This window comes from Daktulosphaira vitifoliae, unplaced genomic scaffold (genome assembly GCF_025091365.1).
Source record: "Daktulosphaira vitifoliae isolate Bord-2020 unplaced genomic scaffold, ASM2509136v1 Scaffold_1, whole genome shotgun sequence".
NCBI classification, from domain to species: domain Eukaryota; kingdom Metazoa; phylum Arthropoda; class Insecta; order Hemiptera; family Phylloxeridae; genus Daktulosphaira; species Daktulosphaira vitifoliae.
Genome location: NW_026099572.1, coordinates 69,300,320 through 69,323,785, shown reverse-complemented (window position 1 = coordinate 69,323,785; position 23,466 = coordinate 69,300,320). Strand labels below are relative to the sequence as shown.

The 23,466-nt window shown below is 25.2% G+C and overlaps 6 protein-coding genes across 8 annotated transcripts in view; 2 read left to right on the top strand and 4 right to left on the bottom strand.

Annotated features, from left to right (window-relative positions):
- LOC126896899 (protein PALS1) overlaps window positions 1-3,440 on the bottom strand; it is a 35,741-nt gene extending 32,301 nt beyond the window's left edge. Inside the window, exons 1-2 of the mRNA XM_050670055.1 lie at window positions 3,059-3,440; window positions 479-730 (exon numbers count right to left, since the gene is read on the bottom strand). Of these exons, the coding sequence (XP_050526012.1) occupies window positions 479-542 (64 nt within the window). The 5' untranslated portion in view covers window positions 543-730; window positions 3,059-3,440. The remainder of the gene's footprint in view (window positions 1-478; window positions 731-3,058) is intronic.
- Window positions 3,441-5,022: 1,582 nt separating this feature from the next.
- Window positions 5,023-8,984, bottom strand: LOC126893928 (acid phosphatase type 7). Its single transcript, XM_050664483.1, has 9 exons — window positions 8,757-8,984; window positions 8,179-8,373; window positions 7,876-8,084; window positions 7,352-7,449; window positions 6,341-6,518; window positions 5,927-6,069; window positions 5,698-5,869; window positions 5,299-5,436; window positions 5,023-5,231 (listed from the first exon to the last, which is right to left on the bottom strand). The coding sequence occupies exons 1-9, from the start codon at window positions 8,857-8,859 to the stop codon at window positions 5,148-5,150; spliced, it is 1,320 nt and encodes a 439-aa protein (XP_050520440.1). The 5' UTR covers window positions 8,860-8,984; the 3' UTR covers window positions 5,023-5,147.
- A 3,349-nt stretch (window positions 8,985-12,333) lies between these two features.
- Window positions 12,334-14,461, top strand: LOC126896085 (probable 26S proteasome non-ATPase regulatory subunit 3). Its single transcript, XM_050668538.1, has 2 exons — window positions 12,334-12,490; window positions 12,889-14,461. The coding sequence occupies exon 2, from the start codon at window positions 12,891-12,893 to the stop codon at window positions 14,358-14,360; it is 1,470 nt and encodes a 489-aa protein (XP_050524495.1). The 5' UTR covers window positions 12,334-12,490; window positions 12,889-12,890; the 3' UTR covers window positions 14,361-14,461.
- Window positions 14,462-14,556: 95 nt separating this feature from the next.
- LOC126896086 (histone acetyltransferase Tip60) lies at window positions 14,557-19,749 on the bottom strand. 3 transcript variants are annotated; one of them, XM_050668541.1, is made up of 10 exons: window positions 19,604-19,725; window positions 19,149-19,262; window positions 18,801-18,858; window positions 18,665-18,733; window positions 17,876-18,150; window positions 17,293-17,442; window positions 15,950-16,033; window positions 15,082-15,406; window positions 14,847-15,009; window positions 14,557-14,773 (listed from the first exon to the last, which is right to left on the bottom strand). In XM_050668541.1, exons 2-10 carry the CDS (start codon window positions 19,182-19,184, stop codon window positions 14,557-14,559), a joined length of 1,377 nt encoding a protein of 458 aa, XP_050524498.1. In that variant the 5' UTR covers window positions 19,185-19,262; window positions 19,604-19,725. The 3 variants fall into 3 exon arrangements, with proteins under 3 accessions (XP_050524498.1, XP_050524499.1, XP_050524497.1); XM_050668542.1 differs by lacking the exon at window positions 19,149-19,262 and having other exon boundaries at window positions 19,604-19,749; XM_050668540.1 differs by lacking the exon at window positions 19,604-19,725 and having other exon boundaries at window positions 19,149-19,340.
- A 201-nt stretch (window positions 19,750-19,950) lies between these two features.
- On the top strand, window positions 19,951-22,127 carry LOC126896084 (U3 small nucleolar RNA-associated protein 25 homolog). Its single transcript, XM_050668537.1, has one exon. It carries the CDS (start codon window positions 20,121-20,123, stop codon window positions 21,816-21,818), a length of 1,698 nt encoding a protein of 565 aa, XP_050524494.1. The 5' UTR covers window positions 19,951-20,120; the 3' UTR covers window positions 21,819-22,127.
- A 109-nt stretch (window positions 22,128-22,236) lies between these two features.
- Window positions 22,237-23,263, bottom strand: LOC126896089 (39S ribosomal protein L17, mitochondrial). Its single transcript, XM_050668547.1, has 3 exons — window positions 22,964-23,263; window positions 22,687-22,897; window positions 22,237-22,514 (listed from the first exon to the last, which is right to left on the bottom strand). The coding sequence occupies exons 1-3, from the start codon at window positions 23,159-23,161 to the stop codon at window positions 22,351-22,353; spliced, it is 573 nt and encodes a 190-aa protein (XP_050524504.1). The 5' UTR covers window positions 23,162-23,263; the 3' UTR covers window positions 22,237-22,350.
- Between the last annotated feature and the right edge of the window lie 203 nt (window positions 23,264-23,466).

Genomic DNA, 23,466 nt, shown 5'->3' with positions numbered 1-23,466 from the left:
TGTTATTAATAATGAACATTAATTTTAATAAACAATCTTTGAGTCTAACTTATTCATTCAACATAATTTTGATAGATGGTTTTCATATAAAAATTTATAACATTTAGCTTACTATAGATTTTTTTTTCCTAATCGATCAAATGAACAAAGAAGTTTTTAAAAATTTAATTATTTATTTTTTATAAAAATAATGGATATTATAACTCCAATAGATTAGATTATTTAATCTAATAATACATTAAAATAATTACACATAACGATAATGTATTATTGTTGAAATTAAATAACATCTTATAAATCACATATTAAAGTAAATAACTAGGTTTTTTGGAGAGAGCATGACTAATCAAGACTTTTAATACATCAGTATAACACATTAATCACACGTAATTTGTGTAAAAAAATGACTCGCAATATAATTAAAATAGTTCTCAATAAATTAAGAAATCAAAACGCCAAATAATCAAATGCAAGTTACCAAAAAGTTTAGCTTTGTTGTCTTCTGTTTCTCTGAGAATGAGTACATAACCACTGAGATCCATAGTGAAAACTAAAATGATAACAGTTCAAGGTATGTTATTAAGCACAACCCCGATCTTAATTGTATTATTTTGGTAACAATTTCAAATTCTTCGTCTTCTTCGTTATCACTGTCACACTCTGAATCTGAGTCTTTAGCCATATTGGTTATTATGTGGTCCTCTTTGGGGCATAGCCCAATTAATAAATTCTAGATCAATAAAAAACAAATTAAAACAATATTTTCTTAATTCAACAACAAAATAACTTAGATATAGATTTTTAAAAATATAGTTTATTAAAGTAAATGTTATAAGGTGTCCACATAGGTGTAATCTAGCGAGGTTAGCTTAGAGGTGGCTTATCTCTTCCTAATTCGCAGCTCATCCAAAAAATTATGAAAATGTACATAGATATATTTTTAAGAAGGGACAAAATTAAGTTATATCCACAAAATTTTTATTCAAATTCCACCTATGTAGATCCATCAGAATATTAAATTAATATTCAAAATACTTTTTTATAAAAATACGCTTGTTTAAGACAAAAAAACTTAAAAATTTTATTTTCAAAAAATAAACTGAAAAACATAATAAAAAAGGACACAAATAAATTTCTTAGATTTTCACAACAGCACTTGGAAATATTTTTTCTGAATATTGTTGATTATATATTTTGTATATATATTTATTTATATATTTAATATTGTTGATTAAATTGTTGATACTATAATGTAATTGAAATATTTAAAGTTATTAATATCTCAATTAAGTTTACAAATTACATGTTGAAATACTAATACTGTTTGGTGCACAAGGTATATTACCAACAAGTTTCTTTCAAATCTATATTTTTACCTATATACTCTCAAAAATAAGTGATAATTTTCAGTTGAATCATTACATAAAAAAAAAACTTTTTTAGTTTCAGCTTTATATTATTTTTAATACTATTTCACTACAATTCATAGTATCATTAAATTTTTATTAAAAATTAGATTTAAGAGGCTGAAAAACAGCCCCTTGGATATGATTGATGTACAGCCCTTTCCCTTTTACGTTTAAGTCTAATGTTTTCCAAGAATATAATATTTATACTTTTACGGGTAATTTAAATTATAAATAATAAAACTTGACAAAAGTAATTAAAAAAGTTTTTAAAAGATAGCAAAATTACAAAAAACTATATACATATATCTAACAAGAAGTACAAAGTGAATAAAGTAACTGGAACTACAAGGAGTTAGTAGTGAAAAAGAATCGCAAATAATCATTTATTACGAAGTTAAAGTATTTTGAGCTCAACGTGGTGGAAAAATAACGCAGGAGGAACGCAATCATTTTATTTAAGTGTACTGAAATGTTGAACTCGTTAAGAATTAAAAAAAAAATCATGTACTTTACAAAATTAAATATAGTAACATACATTCATATACAATAAATTTATTGATAAAATGAATGAAACACTGTCATAATTATGGGGAGGGCGGTGGAAGTCATACCCCCAGTGAAAAAAATTAATATAGAAATAATATTTTTCGTTTGAAGAAAGTGTAAAGTTATCTAATGTATATCCCCTATCAAGGAAAATCCTTAATTACTCTATTGAAATTAATAAAATAATTTATTATGTAAAAAATGTTGAAATCTTCATTAAAATTTAACAAAACTTACCGAAATGCCATTAATAATTTAAAATTTCATTACGAGAAATACAAAGGACAACAATTCGTCTTGGGATTGTTGGAACGCGATTAAATGAAATTGCACTTTCATTAGATATAGATGATTTTTCAAGTAATCTTTATAATTAGTGAATATTTATAGGTATACACAATTAACAACTGATCAACAATATCGATACTACAACACTTCAGAATATAAAATTTTACCAAATTCGTTGACCTACTATAATCACTACCAAATTTCTTTATCAAATTATGAAAAGTCTTATTTTTGACTCATTATAATAAAAATCGTGTCACAATAAAAGGATTGACAGTTTATGTTACAAGAAAAAGATAGCAGTCATTTTATAAGTTGTAATTGTAATTATTCACTAACTTCATAATGAATCGCTAATGAAATTTTAACAATCATTATGATAAACTCAAAATCATAAAATTGTATATAAAATCAAGCATAATAGACTTTAAAATAATTTAAAACTTCCAATACAATTATTAGACTGTATTATATTATTTTATTAGATTTAAATAAATCAATCAATAAAAGGTGGGGACATATTTCAAATGTATAATGACTTGAAAATGAACTATTATTTCAACAGTACAATAACGTGATAGTTATATTTGAGCATTAAATGAAATAAAAATTATTTGGAATAGTTCCCAAATGAAAAAAGGCATTAGTAGCAAAAAGCAATTTAAAAGGGTATTTCTCAATAGGGTTTAAGTGTGTACAACGTACATTAGTACAATTACATATTTTTATCTAAAATTTTCAAGTTATTTGAATAATGCTATAGTGTATGCTAAATACACATATCTTGGGTTTAATTATTGTTCAAAAGTACTCACTGGACCCCTGACAACAATAACTATTTAATACACAACTGGTAGTAATCAGGTTTCTACACCGACCAACACTCTTATTAGAGATCATCCAAATCACATGCAACGTTAATCGAACCAACTATACAAATTTGAACTAGTTTTATTGAATAGAAAGAATAATTGTTAAAAAGAACAATTGATAGTAAAATGCTGATAGTAAATGATTTGATAAAACTCAAGCTGTTATTATTAAATAATTTTTAAACTATATTTTAATTTAGAAATAAATATATTTAATGAATGAACGTATAATTATGAACACAAAAGTTTCGCACGAAAGGCACAACGCGCGTTTTTTTTTTTATCTCGGCCGCGACGACAATAGCGGCTACTGCCGGGACGAACGACGACGGTACTATGTCGTTGGTAAAGGCCTCAGCCGGGCGTTTATATATTATGCGATGATGTTATATTTCGAAGGCGCTTACGGTGTGCGCTGTTACGGTGGCGGCGTTTATTGATCAGGTGGACCGCCGCCGCACAGCTTCCATACACATACAAGCATATACACATTACACCGCACCACTTAATGGCGAGTACTGTTGTCGTGTAGTGCAGCCAAAAGACGATGGAAGTACGGTAGTGTCGTAGTCTCGGAGAAAAGCATTTGTGCGCATGCATTTGTGCCATTCGAGAGATGCTCACGTGGATCACACGTTACATGATAAACATTTTAAATGTGCTTACCGTCCAGCCATAGTTCATTTACACTATAAGATATTAGGAAGTTATATTTTTTTCTTGACTAGTAAAAATTTAGAAGCCAACATATATTTATGTTCTTAACTAGCGAGAGAAGGGAAACATTTTTCTAATTTAACTCTCCCTTTAACATCATTCAAATGACGCCAATGTTAATATTGATAACAGAATACTGGTCGAAATTCTATGCTCAAGATGTTCAAAATCAAATCTCCATGTTGGTTTTTGAAAAATAGTTATTTTATATAACCAATATTATTTCATTTATTATATACAGTGATTATTTAAAAGCTGCCACACGTTTTTTCAATTATCAAGTCATTTTTTAATTCATTCTCAATACCTTATAAGGGTGTAAAGTTTGCTTTTCTTGATGAAAATGTGAATATTTAAATAGCTTAAATAATTTCCGAAAATGACCGATTATTAACTTTTGGGTCAGCACTTCAATAGTCATTGATATTTTTATACCTAGGTAGGAAGAGAGGTAAAGTTGAGAAATGTATAATAATAAATCTCGTTATAACTCCGATCTATATTTCAAAATGAATACTTAATAATTAATACACCAAGAAACATATGAAAATAAAAAATATCAAATTTTTTTAACATAATTCTTTTTAATTTTTTATTATAATTAAAATATACTCATTCAATTTTTATTTCCTTTACCACAAGTTTGGTAATATTCATTATAATTTTCATAGAAAAACTTTTTAAAGGCTTCTTTCTAAATTATTACAAATTTATCTCGTTAATATTTTATAATGACAACCGAAAAATTGCATTTTAAATTTGTAAAAATTAGATTGCGTTCAGCTTTATTTTTCCAATAATTATATTATTTCTGTACGTAAATGGACATACAGCTTAGCTGCCAAAATTTGAATTGATGATGATAACAGTTCCTATTACAAGTAGTTTCAGAATATGACAAAGCATATCTGAACTGCAACAAAGGTACATTAAGAAAAAACAATTTATTATTTTTTAACATTAAATTTATAATTTTTTTTTTTATTTTATCATGTTATAATACATTTATTTTAAAAATTGTAATAAAAGCATATCATTGAAGGGAAGGAAAAATATTTAAAAAAAAATAAAACATGTTTTTGGACCACCCTAATAAATAATATTACATTTTTATTTCTATCTTAAGTTACCTAATTATAAAAATCCAAATAATAGCTAATAATGGATAAAATAAAATAATTATACAATAATGACATAAAACTATATAATAATATTATATATTTTACATAGTTTTAACTTAATTTGCAATAAATGTAATAAATGAATAAACAAATATAAACTAGTAAATTATTTACAATATTACATAGGTCAATTATCAAACAATTTTTTTTAAACTAGGTATGCTATATGGTTTATGTGCAGTCTTAATTAACCACATATGATCTATGACTTCACCTTCCTAAATTAAATAGAATCATAAATACATATGTAGTTCAACTATTCAATTTTATCTTTAACAACTTTACCTTATCATCTGATACTTGTTCTGTGTATAAATGGGTATTGTTGTAGATCTTCATTCTACTATAACCATAATCACTACTTCTTAAGGCAGACCATTCTGGTGGATTTGGAATAAAAGTATCAGTTCTTTCTTGACACCCCTAAAGTAATATATTTGTATAAAAAAATATTATGTTATCTTTAGATTTTCAAATAGAGATAAAATGAGTCATCAAATAAAGAACAATAAGGGGGCTAATAAATTTAAAAAAAAACCTAGGTAAAAGGTATTGGTATAATAATATTACTTTTCAATATTAATTTTTAAAACTGTTAAACGTAACAATTTTCTAATAAAAACATAAAGTAAAAAATAATTCCCTAATTAACCATAGAACTATAAATAATTTAAAATAACATACAGCTGAACCCGATGTAATATGTACAGGAGCTCCAGGATTAGTATAGGGTTCAAAAATGGTTCCATTGTATACACGATGATCAAATACTGGCCACATCCTTTCATAAGTGTGTTCATGCCCCCATAGACATAAGTCAACTCCATTATCATAAAATAGTTGTTCTAATCCAAACCTATTTAAATATTTTAATTAAAAATTACACAATAAATAGAGTTATATTAGATTTTACCAATGCAATAAAGGCAGACCAACTCTAGTAATTGTTTCATGATATGTACAATCATCTTTATCAGCATCTGAACAATACATTGGACGATGTCCATAAACAATTATCCAAGGTCTAAGTTTACGAATTTCAGGTTTGTTAGCTTCCTAAACAATATTTAACTATCATATTATTATTATGTTTTATAATAATAATTATATTTATATTTAACATTTCATATAAAATTAAAAAAGTTATAGAGAGAAATAGTTTTTTTTTTTGTAATTTACCCTTCATTAAAATTATTTTTGTATCAACTTCAATCACATTATATTTACATTTTTTTTTCCATGCTACACATTAATTATAAATTATATTATATTATTATGAATCAGTAATTAATTTAATTTGAAATTTTATTAAAATTTAAATAATAACTTTAAGGTCATTGACAAGCCATTCATATTGTGTCACTAAAGGTTTGATTCCATAATTCAAAAAGTAATAGTACTCCGTAGAAATGCTAATAAAATGAGCTGGTCCCAAATTGAAACTATACATCATGTTCTCATATTTTCCAGGCATGCTAAAACGAGCTTTGTAATTGCTAAAATTACTGAAAAAAAAAATTTATAACAATGATCATACTAAGTATTTTAGCTTATTCTAGTTTTATAATACATTTCAATAAAAAATTTAATTAAATTTCATGTTATAGACTTTAAAAATATTTTGGAGGTTATTACAATTAATTATTTTTTTCTTATTTTGATTTAAATTAGGAGAAAGTTGTTTTTTTTTTTGTTATATGTATATGAAATTTGAGAGGTGAGGTGTGATGCAGTGAATCATTTGTCGCCATAGCGCTCATGTTCAGTTCCGCTATTTGCTTTTGGTTCCTATCTTTTGCTTTTGGAAACTTTAACAGTAATACACAACTCTGTCTTATATAGGCTCTCTCAACCATAATGAGGTTGTGTCAGGTCGATAGCCAATGTAAAAACCTGACAAGTTATAAGGTAGAACTGAAATCAAATAGTTAGGATAAGACTAAGGCAATGTTGATATCTATATGAAATTTCTATTTATAAAATTATTTTCCTCTTCTTCCTTTCCTTTTGTCTGGGCACTTGGTGAAAATTTTATATGTTGTAAAAACTCTCGTATGATGAACTATTCAAGAGCATAAAATGACAGGATTAGCGTAACTTAAGAACTTATCAGCATCTAATGTATTGACTGCGCCCCCACCATGCCTTTAATTTTATACTTCAATAATATTTTGTAGGGAACTAAAAATCAAATTTTGGAAAAAAATTTTTTTAACAAATCTAATCTATGTTAAGATAGTAATTTTAAAATGAAAACTCTTTTTTTTTTGTTATTTACATTTTAATGAACTTAAATTTAAATATAAAACTTTCTACTATAAAAAAAATTATGATTTACTATTTTTGTTCATGGTTTCCTGGGCAAGTCATGTAAGGAACATAGGCAGCAACAGGTTCAAGTTGACGCATAAATTCATCTCCAACTTTTGCATTTTCCTGTTTAATTGATTTACAGTATTATAAAAAAATATATAAACTAATAGATTATATACATTTACATCTATTAATTTTTTTTTTTTTTGTATTAAGCTTTTTATCATTCTTTTGATAAAAGAATAGTGCTTTATAGCTAGTTCTTCCTGGGTAGTCTATGAACGTATGAGGAAAAAATGATTCCAGCTAAGTTAGCCAACCCCAAAATATGATACTAAATGAACTACTGTAAAAGTGTTTACATCTATTCAATCTATAAATGGGTTAGTATATTCTTATAAAGTAAAAAAATTTGTTTGAAATATGAATCTAAGTTACTGATAACATATTTATTTTAAATGTGAAATATTTTATGTAATATTCAATCAAACATGGAAATAAATAAAAGATATCTCAATGAGAAAGCAATCTATTCAAAATAATACTTACACTATCCATATCATATGCAAAGTCACCAATATGAAGTATCATGTCAAATAGTCCTCTTTGAGTTTCTTCTTGTATTCTAGGAAGTGATTGTGCATTGACATTGCCCATATCACCAAAAAAAGCAAGGCTTGGTGACCAATTATCATCACTTGGAATAGTTTTAAATGAATATTGAGCTGACCAGCCTTTATTACTTCCACAGTGATAAACTATGTATAATAAATAAAATTAAAAAAAACAATAATATAAAAATAGTATACTTGATTTTATAATTAATGGTATAAAAATTTAATTTTTAGTTACCATATTGAGATGAAGGTTGCAAGTTATTAAGTTTCACCCTATGAATATATTGTGAACGGTGAAGATCTCCACCATCAACAAATATAGTTGAACTACCAATGGCTTGAAGAATTGGACCATTTATTCCATATTTTACAATTGATTCACTTGTATTATTGTGTGTGGACCATGTAACAACTATTTCACTTTCAGATTCTATTAAATGAAAATATACACATAGATAAATGATCTATTATCAGATTATAGCTGGGAAATTTGGTTTCTCTTAAAAAAATCTATTTTTGAAAAACACTGGTTATTTAGATTTGGTTTTTAGTATCATTTATAGACTTTGTTTTTATTCTAATTATAGTTCATAGAAGACTTGGTTTAGATATCAGATTAAAAAAATAAGAAAAATTCATTTTCTACAGATAAATTGATTTCCTAAGAACCATTATAAACATATTTTTTAAATTCCTAAAATTAAAAAAAAAACTGTAAAAATAATTATTTTGATTTTCACTTTACTTATTTTAACTTTTAGTTGTATTTAGAACATGAACTCAGGTTAAAAAAGGAGTAATAGAATGACATACCACCAAATGACAGATGAATTTGTTCTGGTTGATATCTTACGATAGGGTCAGCACCATTCAATTTTAAGCAATATAAAAAAATTATTGAAATAAAAAAAAGCATTTTTTTTTGTGTATAAATAATTTTTTTTAGTTAAAATTATATTTTAAAAACGTGATTTCACACAAAAAAACAGTAGTGATAAACTCTATTTAAACCATGTTGAAAGAATTTATTAAGTAATAACAATAATACTTATTAAATGATAGCAAAAACAAATTTTTGTTTTCGTATATATATTGATAATAAAACCACAGATGAGTATTTACTGTGATAAAAAACCAAAAGATGGGTGAGTGCATTTTGTTCTACAAAAATTATAAAATTTAATTATTAAATAAGATTTAATCTTATTTAAACAAAAGACCAATATATTAAATGATACCTAGAACAAATAAAAGTTTTGTACGATAATATATTTCAAAACTCTTTACAAATTAATTTATTATATAAATTTATACATAATTGTAGCGGACGAAAGTTAATGATCTATATTGGTTCTAGTTGTCCAAAAACTTGTTTTCCAATAAGTAAATATAATACTGTAACTCGGCTCAACAAATAATCATTCTAAAATCATATGACATTATACCCCCAATTTTTCTATTCAATGATTTTTTCAAAAATCTAATGATTGATAATTTTTTTTTATTTTTATGAACTATGATAACTATTAAGTTATTTATAAAAAAAACTATTCCTAAGGATAGTTTTTTTTTTTTTAGCTTTTAATACAAAGTATTATTATTGCTTAATATTAAGAAAATGAACAATTAAATAAAAAGAAAAAAAAATAGTACAATAGATCTTATATCAACGAAATTACAATAAAGTTAGAGTAAAAAGAGTAAAATTAAAAAACCAGCTGAATGAATGAAAGAAATAACCAAAGAAATTACATCGAGAGAATTTAAGTTAAGAATAGTGTAAAAATTAATAGGAGAGATATTATGATGTGATAAATAATTAAATAAAATAGAACGATTTTTTTTAAAAACCACAGCAGTCAAAAATTATATGAGGAAAATCGCAAAGAACTTCATTGTCATGTTTGGGACAGAAAGAAGAATTGTTAAGAGACATTTTGTATGCATGAAAAGGAAGGCGATTATGACCAAGTCTTAGCCGAGAAAAGGATAACTAAGGATAGTTTCTAGGGATAATCTCTTAAAGTTAATTGAAAACCTATAACTATTTTTATACTATTGGATGAATAATGGACTAGATAGTGTTGATTGATGATTAACAACTAGTTTTGTTATACTACTTTTTAATTATCATAATTTTTAAGTATAGGCAAAATAGAATACGTAACATTTTTACTATATTCTTATTGTACCTAACGATTTTTTTTTTATTTCATATGTCATTATATGAACTACATAGTTTATCTTACTAACTAAATTTATAATAATTAGCAATTAAAAATAATAATAATAATATATATTTGAATAATATTACATGAGTAAATAAAAATGAAATTACTTAGTTAATTATGTTTGAAATATTTATTTCTTTATCATAACTGTAAACAATTTTTCTTCTTTTCAAAAATAAAATTAAAACTTATGTAAAATAAAATAATATATTAACTACATCATCTTATTCATCACTATCATTTAATAGGGATTTAATTTTTTTTTTAACTCAATAATTTCATCTTATTTTACAGATTGAGTTTTAAACACAACTGTTTAGTTATACAGGGTGTTCAGTAAGTCAGGAAACGGGTTTCTATTGTTCTCATTGTTACAAACAATGAGAACAATAGAAACCCGTTTCCTGACTTACTGAACACTCTGTATTGTAATATACACGATTCAATCATAAATCAATTAATAGTCACTTTTAAAATTCTTCCGTCCGAAAAGAAATCTATAAATTATTTTTGTCATTTTTTTTTTTATTCTTATTTTAATTATTAAATGCATTGTATCAACCCTAATATTATGTGTAAAAAACTATGTTAATGTTATATATAAAATGTCAAAATGATTTATATACTCTATTTATAATAATTTTTGTATTTTATCCTTATTTATCAATAAACAGTTATACTGTAAAAATTAGACAATGGTGATTTTATGGGGTACAAATTATTATAAAAAGGAAGAGCAAACCCTTACACTGGCCTGTGTCAATTACACTCCCAGCATCATCACGTAATGTTCATCATTGTCAAAATGTTAATTTGTGAAGTATAAATCAAACTCGTCTTATTTTGTTTGTCAATTATTAATACTGTTACTGAACTTATTTTAAGAACAGAGAAGAATTATTAGGTAAAATTTGAAATCAATAAGAGTTAACAATTATATTATTTTATGACTCTCGAATCACACCCCCAATTAAAAGTAATTTACCTGCGAAGCACCTCGTCTGTGCTTCATAATAAGGTTGTATTGAATTTTATTTGGATTAGTTACTGCTTAATAAATAATAGATTTGAACAATATAACAATAAAGTAATAATTTAAATTACTTAAATATATAATTTTTTTTTTTCACTAAAAAAGAATTAAAAATTGCAGTAATAAAAAAACACAGAAAATATATTAACATATGTGTCCAAGAGATACTTAGACATCTCAGGAATCGTCTTTGAGATCTTGAGAATGTCATTGGGCGGGTCTGGTGAAAATTTCAAACCTTAAGTCGTTAAACGGTGGTGTCAGCCATCATTTTTCTCGAAAACTGTCGAAATTAAAAACGCTATATTTTACACATGGTTTTATATCAAAATATTTGGAATTCTGGTTAGCAATCAATATTGTTCATGTAAATTTAGTACTTATTAGTATATACCTAGATAATAAAATCCTATATAATACATTTCCTTGATAAAAATGTCCAAGGTAATATCTTCCCGTATTTTTTTATCCCTACATTATATCAATCCCGAAAATTACAGTTCCTAATATTTCACGTTCCTATTAAATACCATTCCAACCAATATTCCAGTACTGGTAATTATTTTATCTTAAAATACCTATTCTACCGAATAATTGTCCCGATTCGTACACACCCCCTAATTTTTATGAACTGGCTAAAAAAGCTAGTTGCATAGGGCTTGTCAGGATGCACAGAATAAGATAATTTTACATATTCTGTGGTATAAGTCTATGATACTTATAAATACACTTGTATAACATTAAAATATCCTAAAAACAACGCCTTTGCGAACATCTGACACGTTTAGACGGAATAAGCGGTGTACTGATAACTATTAAGTTTGACTTTATCTTCTTAAAATGTGGCCGTGATCATGAAGGTTACTATTTCTTATGTACATGATACTAGCATCGATTGTATTATTTGTAAGTCTTATCTTTGCCGTCTTATTTTGGATGATAAATAACATTAAAAATAATATTAACAAAATATTATTATAGTATTAATAAATTGGTAAAATTTTTAGGGTAACAAACTATAATCTAACTGGATAATTATTTTTCATAGCCTTAGAAGATAATGTCCTAATGCTATCCTTAGTGTATTTGATTATATTTCATAATTTTGTTACTAACTTCATACAATGATGTTTAATATTTTGTTAAAACATTCAGCTTGTTAATTCACAATTATAACAATAAATTATTTTTTTTATAATACATAAACTACTATAGTAAAATATTCTTAATATTATTATTTTTTGAAATTGTTCACGTTAAATTCACTCAAAATAAAAAAATAGGTAAGTTAAGTTAAACTATATTTTTATATTTTTCGTTTTACTTTGCTTGGAATATTATGTTTGACAGATATGTTTTTTCTACTTTTTTTTTTAAATAAAATAAAATAAAATTGATTGTAAATTATAGCAGATTATTTAATATTTGAGTAGTTAAATTTTAGTTCTAAAAATAAACAACTTAATTAAGTAAATTTATTATTAAAAAAAATTAATTGAAAAGAATAATATACAAATAATTTGTTGAAAAATCTAATCAGGATATATTTACTTGTTGTATCAAATATAAATGAAATCTATGAGAAAAAATATATTTTTAATGTAATAAGGATTAATACTTAAATTTAAAAAATGTTCATGACTTAATTATGGTAATAATTATATATAATAATATTTATTAGAAATGGCAGCTGCAACTGTTGATCCTGTTCCTGATGTCGAGATGACAGATGTATCAGATTCTCAAGAAAAGAAAGATGCTGTTGTTATTCAAGAAGTTAGAGACAACATTCGTCAGATAGAAAAAGCAGTTCAAACAAAAGAAACCCGTTTCATTCTACGTGTTTTAAGATCATGGCCTGTAATTCGTCGCAAGCTTAATGCAGTAGTTCTGTGGTCTGTTATAAATGGTTTTTATACTCATCCTTCTTCTGACCGAGATTTATTGTTAACTTATGTTACTACTCCTACTGATATACCTGACATTGTTAAAATGAGGACAGGGAAAAATGCAACTGGTGCACTTTTACCAGAAATAGATGGGTATATAAGATTACTGGTTTTGGTACAATTAATTGATAAAGGAGACTACAAAAAAGCAGTAGAGTTCTCCGATTTATTAATGTCAAAAATAGTTGATAAAAATAGGCGTACATTAGATTTGATTACAGCTAAAGCATACTTTTATCACATGAGGTGTTATGAGTTAACAGATCAATTGCATAAAATTAAAGGGTTTTTATACAGTCGTCTTAGAACTGCAACATTAAAAAAAGATTATGAGGGACAAGCTGTTCTTATCAATTGTTTACTACGAAACTATTTGCATTATAATTTATATGATCAAGCAGATAAATTGGTTCAGAAATCAGTTTTTCCAGAACAAGCCAGTAATAATGAATGTGCTCGTTTTTTATATTATCAAGGTCGTATTAAAGCAGCTCGACTTGAGTACTCAGTAGCGCATAAAAATTTAATTCAAGCTTTACGTAAGGCACCACAAAACTCTGCTATTGGTTTTAGACAAACAGTTCAAAAATTGGCTGTAACAGTAGAACTTTTACTAGGTGATATACCAGAAAGACATATATTTCGCCAGTTAAGTTTACGAAAGGCACTTATTCCTTATTTTCGGCTTACTCAATCTGTTAGACTAGGAGATCTAAATATGTTTAGTGAGACATTAGAAAATTTCAAGAAAAATTTTGTAGCGGATCATACTTATATGTTGATTGTTCGTTTACGCCATAATGTTATTAAAACAGCTATTAGAGCCATTGGTGCATCATACTCACGTATTTCTGTTAGTTATATTGCTGAGAAACTTGGATTAGATTCACCCAAAGATGCCGAGTTTATTATTTCTAAAGCTATAAGAGATGGTGTTATTCAAGCTACCATTGATCCTGAACATGATTATGTCCAGAGTAAAGAGCCTGTTGATATTTATTGCACTCTTGAACCCCAAATGGCTTTCCACCAACGTATATCATTTTGTTTAAATTTGCATAATGATAGTGTTAAAGCTATGCGTTATCCTCCTAAGTCATATGGTAAAGATTTAGAGTCTGCAGAAGAACGTCGTGAACGTGAGCAACAGGATTTGGAATTAGCAAAGGAAATGGCTGAAGAAGATGATGATGGCTTCCCTTGAATCAATATTTCTTTAATAAAATAATACTTTTGTTTTCAATCATTAATTGATTAATACATTATAATTTTTATTTGTACAAATATATAATACATAAAATATAACTTTGAGTCACTTTTACAACAAAACTATACACTATTTATATTTAAGCATTCGAAAATAAAACTACATTAATAGTTTATTGCAAACAATTCTTTAATTACCATTTAGCTCGTTTAGACCAATCCTTAGGAGTCCAATGTAAGCATTTCGGATCAATTCTTATTTTTCTTTTTTGAAGTGAGTCAATATGAGTACTAATTATTTCTTTGTTAATTGATATAATATATTGACCTTTGTAATAATTGATCAAATTCAGAATTTGTAATGTTGAAACAACATCTTCTTTTTTAATACTAGTTAATTCACAAATTTCGCTATAATATATCAAAACATCACATTTAAACTATTTAAAAGTCTAATGAATATAAATAGTGTGCAAAAAATTACTTAATAGTTATTTGTGGTTTTTCATTATCAGGTGTTGGTTTTACAGTCAATAGTATGTCCAATATAGTTTGACTCCAATAACTGCGATATGATAATAATCCCAAATCTGATAAAGGTTTTTCTGGTGTACCTGTTTTCCCTTCAAACTTTGAAAGTTCATAGCCTTAACATTTAGGTAGAGTTATAATAAATTATATTAAAATGTTAAATCTAAAATATGAAATATTTTACGTACTAAATTCAATTAATAGTTTTCCATAGCCTTTTCGTTGATATGGAGGTAATGTAAGAATACAGGCAACATTGTAATCTTCAGTCGATTCTTTTTCTTTAGAGAAATACCCAACTATGTGAAAACCTTTAGAGTCATATTCAGTCATAACATAAAATAAAAATGGATCTGTATCATAGTATAATGTTTTATGATCAAGAAATAACTTTGCCAGTAAGCATAGATTTTGTGAATAAGATTTATTTTTTCGGCCATCAATTTCAAAAAATGATATTGATTCTTTTCGGTATATTTCAGTACCGGGTGGATGTCTTAAATTACATTTTATCTGTAATAATAAAATTTTTTTTTAAATATAAAAAAAGGCAAAAAAAAACATGTTATTGCTTGGCATAAAAAATCTTTGTTTAAAAAATTAAATATGTATCACTAGATAGTGAATTTTTTAGCTAGTAAATAAAACATTATGAATGTTGCCCAGTAAATCTACTTTATTACTAAATTGATTATATTTTTGACCTTTTTCTTAACAATCGAGAGACACATTTATCAAAAAAATATTTATATTATACTATAACAGGCTATTTCATTATTATCTTTTTAACCTCTATTCCAACTCTCTAGAGTCGGCTTTATTTAACAATAATTATTTGACAAGTGCTGCTAAAGTATTTTTTCTATATTAAAATTTTTTTATTTCTTTTATTTGCACAAAAGTTTTTTCACCAAGCAAAAGTATACCAGATTCTGTGATAATAATTTTGATATAACAGACACTTTTATTTTAATAAATACTTTGATATAAAATTAAAAATGCATAATTGTGTTTAATTAAATACTAGATTAATACATTTAGTAAAAATAAACTTACACTATGACGATAGAGTGAAGTTCTACTCTTCTTATACTTAAGACAAAATTCACATACATATATACAATTTAAATTAACCATTTCCTAGGAGAAAAAATACTATTTAAAATTATTAAATTCAAGTATTATATTACAGAATTATTAAATTCTTTTAATGATTTTATGATCAGTAAGATGATCCATTTTATTATTGTTAAAACTCAAGACCATGTTAAAAAAAGGATATAGAAGAGTCCTTTTCAGTCTTTATTGTAATTTAATTTATTAAAAATAATATACAATATCTAAGTTCCTTTGTATAACCCTACTTTCCATATACTACAAATTGGAATCATGTCTTTAATAATTAGTATTACTGAGTAATTATTTTAATATTAGACAATTTACATCTCTTAAAATAATAATTATTATAAGAAAATTATTTTTGGTAATTTTTTCATTTTCATATATTCTTAATGAATCATTTATTAAGTATTTCTTAAATTAATTTCTTAGACTTTATAAAGGTGTCAAATTAATTTGTTTAAATGGTAACATACATATTTAACTAGCTTATAAAATAAAAGAGATCTAATTAAGAAAATGACTGATTAATAACAACTTTTGACCAAATATTTCAGACGTTTTAACTGTTTTAAAATATAGAGTAGAGGTAAGGTGTGGGTTATGTTAATTTTTATCTTTATATATTACTTTACAGTGCCCTTTCTCGACTGGATATTTAATAATTTTAAATACTTCCTAAGTACTGGTTAAAAAATTTTTTGTAATGAGTCATTTTCAAAATTAGATAGTTTTTATTTTATAAGCTAGTTAAATATGTATATTGCCATTTTAACAAATTAATTTTACACCCTTTTCAAGTCTAAGAAATGAATTTAAAAAATAATTAATAATTGATATATCAAGGATGGTATGAAAATAAAAAATACCAAAAATAATTTTCTTATTATAATTATTATTTAAGAGAAACAAAAGGCTAATATTAAAAGAATCATTTTATATAAAACTTTTAAGTTTGAAAATAAGCAATCATAAGAAAAAAATGTTTTTGAGTGTAAAATATAGATTTTTAGTAGATTTATAAATAGTGAACAAAAATTTAACCAAAATATTGACCAAATTAATCAATTTTTCTATGGAAATATATTTGTAATTTTTTTTCAATACTAATTTCAACAAAGATATAAAACAAATTTAAAAACCAATTAAATATTTGGTGGAACAGTACAAAGAATTAAACAACTATAATGTTAGTTAATTATATTCTATAAGATACATTTGCATCTATATTGTAAAACAAAGTTTCAAACTAAGATTAAAAATTACAAAATTATAGCAACCTGAGGATAAGGTGAAAAATACCATGGACTTATTCTATGTAAACCAAGTTCAATCATTTCTACATTTTTCATACGTGTTACAACATCATCATGCTGCATAACCATTGAACCTGTTTGTCGAGGTGTTGTTGTAGATAACTCTAAAGACTCCTAGAAATTTTAAGTTTAAATAATCAAACATTTTATATTATACAAAATTTGTTACACTTCTACCAATATCTTTTTAAAACAAATAGGAACCTGAGATTTAAAACTATGTATAAACTGAATTTTAATTTTTTTAAACTTTTATTTGTAATTTCTTTTATGAAAAGTTTGTATCAAAAAAGACAAGAAAACATACATAGCCCAGCACAATGAAATTAAACTCTTATACCTACACACCACGGCCTGGTATATCCCTGACTTAGCTAAATTGGCCCGTTAAATATAAAACAAAAGTCACACTTAAAATAATTACCTTTTATAAAAAATTAATATAAAAAAATTTGTTAATTCAAAAGAGCATAAAGAATATATTAAATAACGACACTTTAAATATTTTTTATGAAGAAAAATAAGATATAAAACTTTGATAACTTACTTCATTATCGATTATTTTTCTTTTTCTAGCAATTTTTTTTTGTAATGCAGCAGACAGAACTGTTGGATCATTTGGAGTAGGTGCTGGTGGTATACTTAAAGGAGAAGCAGGTCTACTTTGAGATAATATTGATACATTTTCAGCTTTACGATTAGGCGTACTTGTACCAGTACCACCTGTATTGCCAGCAGAAGTTAAACCATCTTTCCTAGGATATTGAACTTTACGAGTATCTAACCTTTCTTCTTTTACCCACTCATCCAATCGCTTATTATCTACAATTCAATAAGATTATTTACTAAATAAATTAGGTCACATCAAAATCAAGTATAAAACATAATATATAGTCAGCATTTGAAAAATGTTAGCAAATTTTAATATTGTTTTTAGTTAATATTACAAATATTATAATTACATTGAATTATAATAATTTACTCAATGTTTTAAATTAGAATGATCTGTTAATATCTGTCAAAAATTTATTTCAAAAACTGAAAAGTAATTCTTTACATTAAATAACTAATTGATTGGTATAAATTTAAAATTAACCAAATTTATTGTGTTTAGAGACATGTCCAAGGAAGTAGGTAGGGGTTCAACACATTTACCAAAAAAATAAGTAGAAAATAAACTATGAGTTACAGATTCAATTTGGAGGGGGAAGAAATAACTTTTCCATTGTATAACTCTGTCGATAAAAAAAAATGTTTTTCATAAAAAATATAAAAGTTCATTATATATTATATGTATATTTGACTCATATTAATGTGTATATTTACATATACTTACAATCAATATAATGAACATAATAATATCTAGTGTTTCCTGCTTCTTTAATACTTATTATTTCTGCTAAAGCTATAAAGAAATTAAAAAATTCAAATGAGATTGGTTAGTTTTGATTTGAAAGTATTAAAATACTTACGCCAATCATCACTACTATGCATTCGTACAGACAAACGACAACCTTCTGTAAGTAAATTCTAGACAAAATTTAATAATTAATACTTATTTTATTGGTAGTAATTGATATTTTAGATATTTATCAGGATAGATAAAATTATTACATTTAATTTTGAGAAAATAAAATAGTTTTAGTCAATGTTACACTAAAGAATATACAAGTAACTGATTAAAAAAAAAAATAGAAAATCTTAACTAGTGTTTCTAATATGTTTACGTAACATTCTAATAGTTTCACTTGGAGCAGTAGTATTAAAGCAATCATTAATTAAAAATATGTTTAACTTCAAATAAATAAAAATAAACTTACTACTGAATCACACAAAATATCCGAGTCCTCTGCCATTTTAGACTATTATTTTTAAATTTTCATTTAAAAAAAGTAATTAATTAAAATTTTATGCGAATTCAAATAAGTGAACATCTAAAAAAAGTTATTTGGTGAAATAAATATTCAAAAATTTTTAAATCAATATTGTTTGTATATATTATAAATGCCGCAAAAATCTGCTTTGATATTAAATTATTATTATCAGGTTAACTGATAAAACTAATAAAAATATTCATGGAAAATTGAAGTGTTAATAACGTTAACTTCAACGGACGTATGTTTTTCTAAAAATCCCAATTGTTAACTAAATAAAATATTTGAATTTCTTATTAAAGTGCTAAATATCACTTAAGTTTTATATTTGTGAAATCCTTAGTGAAATACGTTGAAAAACAAGTTAATTAGATTTAAAACACAGTAAATAATAATTTTACCTTTCTAACCATATTTTTAGAACTATTATGTGTGTAAGCCCAACCAATTTAATAAATACTTATTATAAAACCAACTGGAACAACTTGACTCAAAGACAAGTTTCAGTCAAATATTATTTTCATATTTTGAAATTACAATCAATGATCAAAATTGTAAAGAACTGTGTAATTATATCTAGGCGCTATCTTGTAGTAGATATAAATTTGTTGTGTTACGCTCATAGAGTATATTACTCTATGGTTACGCTTCCAATAACAAGATAAAAATTCTGTGATAAGAACTAAATTATTCCTGTAAAAAATGATTATAATACACGTGCTACAATCTTTATCTAACGTTAGTCCATCAATCAATAATGTTAAATCTATATATCTGTTTGATCTATAATGTTTGAATGTTGGATCAATATTTTTATGACTATAAAAATTTAAATACTTGTTAATTATTGAAATAGTTAAATTTATTGAATTGTTATATGCGGTATTGTAATTAATGTATAATTTTTAAAACAATACAATGAGCGAAGGTCCTTTTGTGGCACATTATAATTACGACCTATCTCCAGAACTTATTACTTGCTTGAATGATAAGCCTCCACTTGAAGAAACATTTCAATTAGAATGGCCAGAACTCGGTAAACTAATATTTAAAAAACCGAAATTGACAGTAGCTGAAAATAGACATTTAAAAGTGTTAGAAGAAACAAGACCTTATGCCAAATTGCCTGACATTCCTATTATTATAGATGATATAAGTAAGCTACCATTACATAAACAACTTTTATCTACAGTTAAAAACCTTAATTCATTTCAATTAGAAATTTTATCTATATTATGCCAATACCATGATTTTAATTATTCTGAAAGAAATTTCGATAATGATGAAGATCTAAGGTATTGTTATAGTATACATGCTATTAATCATGTTATTAAAAGTCGAGAAATTGTTGCTATCAATAATGATAAAAAAGATGATTATGATAATGATGACGAATTGCGTGATCAAGGCTTAACTCGACCTAAGGTATTGATTTTAGTTCCTTTTAAAGATTCTGCATACCGTATTATAAATATGATGATATCTATTATGTCACCTAAAGAAAATTTTAATGTTGTTCACAAAAACAGATTTTTTGAAGAGTTTACTGGTGGTGAACTAGCAATGCCAAAGAAAAATCCAAAACCTGAAGATTTCGAGAAAACATTTGCTGGTAATATTGATGATGCTTTTAGAATAGGCATGGCTATCACAAAAAGTAGTTTAAAACTGTATGAAAATTTTTACAATTCTGACATTATAATAGCTTCACCTCTAGGTTTACGTATGATTATTGGAGCTGAAGGTGAGAAAACAAGGGATTATGATTTTTTATCATCTATTGAAATGCTTATATTTGATCAATCTGAAATATTTTTGATGCAAAATTGGGATCATATATTGCATATAATGAACCATTTCCACCTTCAGCCAAAAGAAGCTCATGGAACAGATTTACAACGAGTTCGTAATTGGTCCATAAATGGATTATCTAAATATTATCGCCAAACAATTATGTTGTCATCTTGTAGATTACCTCATTTAATTGCAGTTTTTAAAAATAGATGCTCAAATTATGGAGGATCTTTGAGTATTATAAATTCTATTTCAACAGGTATCATAAGTCATGTAGTTGGTAATTTAAAACAGTTTTATCACAAACTTGATGTGAAAACACCAACAGAATCTATTAGCCAAAGATTTGATTATTTCATTCATAAAATCCTATCTCATATAAGATCATCTAATGAAAAACATGTGCTAGTGTATGTTCCATCTTATTTTGATTTTGTATGCATCAGAAATTATTTAAAAACAGAAGATTACAGATTTGTACAAATTTGTGAATATACAAAGCCTGGAAAAGTAGCAAGGGCAAGAGATTTATTCTATCATGGTGAATGTGAAATTTTACTGTACTCTGAACGTTATCATTTTTATAATAGACCTAAAATTCGTGGTATAGAAACTATTGTATTTTATCAGTTGCCAACTATTGCAGGATTTTACAGTGAACTTTGCAACTCAATTATTGAAAGTAACTGTGGATCACGTAATATTACAGTTCTTTATTCACAATATGATGCATGTATGTTGACCTCAGTTGTTGGTACACAGAGGACCAAATACATGCTGTCATCTGATCAAAAAATACACATGTTTCACTCTGCTGCATAAAACTACAATCATTAATTTGTTGCATAAAATTTGATATTAATATTTTAAATATAAAACATACTTTAATATACTTAGTAAAAAAAGTAAATATTTAAAATAAAGCTTTTAATTTACTGTATTATACATTTAGCATTCACTCATTATTATTAAAAAATAATTGTAATATATAAGGTTACAATTAACAAATTTCAGCACATTTATATTATTCCTATTTTGTATATCAATACCTTTAAAATGTTAAAAATCTTATACAAATTGCAGGTATTATTTGTTTTGTTTATAAAAAGCTTTGAATTCCATAAGTTGTTTACTTTTGTATTAGATATGATATAACAATTTATTTGCTAATACAACTTCTATTTATGGTGTATATAAAATATACAGAACAACATAGTTAAAAATTAAAAAAAATAAGATATATAAAATAATTAAATATTTATTTTAGATCTAAAATAAGATGTATTTATTTTTAATTATCAAACTTAATACAGTGACTATTCAAGGGGTCTTTATTTATAGCAAATATAACAACCTACTGCACCTCATCTATGGCATTATTTTCATTTTTTTCTAAAGATTTGGTGATTTCTTCATATTTTTCAGCTCTATAAGCTTTTTTGGCTTCATCAAGTAGTACATTGTGTATAAAATTTCTTTCTTCAGAACGTTTAGGCAAAATTGAAGGAAATGGGTTACCTAAGAAAAAAAGTTTGTATAATTTTAAGAAATATGAGCCAACTGAGTTATTATTTTTTAATTATTTGGGAAGTATTATATTCATAAATTGTATATTAATAATAATTTTTTATAATATTAAATAAGATAAAAATTTTACATTTCATACAATATTTTACACTTAAATTACTACCTTTAAGTTCTAACACAGAACGTGGGTATACATTGTCAGGATAGGCCTTTGGCGCTCTATACAATTGTGTATATGACGTGCTATAATCTACAAAACGAGGAACAAGAACTTTAAATAGTTTATGAACCAACTGTTTTTCTTCTATCCAAAAATCAGCCATTTCCATGGTTGGTTTATGAGTATCTCCATGTCTAATAGCTTCCGATATTAACTAAAAAAATTGTTTAAATTAATGTATGATAGAAAACGTTCAGATTACATATAACACATTACGTACACGTTCAGCATATCCTCTGGCCTCATCAGCTAACGTATAATTTAATTCTAAACGTTCATACTTAAATAAACCATTGACTACTTTACGTAATTTCTTTAACCGACCAGACGGGCCTTCTGGTTGTTTGAGATTTCTATGGCGAGGATTAATACGAACTCGTAGTTTTGATACTAAATGTCCTAATTCTGCTTGATTCATTATTTAAAGTTTTCAATGTAATTTAATAATATAATTTTAATTCAAAATTGACGATGACTAAAACAAAATATATTTTATTAGATATTATCCCAGAATATTATCTTCATCTAATACTGATAATAAAATTGTCTCCATTAGATAACATTAGTAAATTTATAGGTTAAGTTTATAGTGTTTGTCTGAAAGGATAGAGCTCGCAATAAATATAAGATTAATATTTTCAGTATAATTTTAGAATATAAAAAACTACTAAAATATTATTTTATTTAAAGACTGAAAACTACTTTATGTAGATTAATGTAATC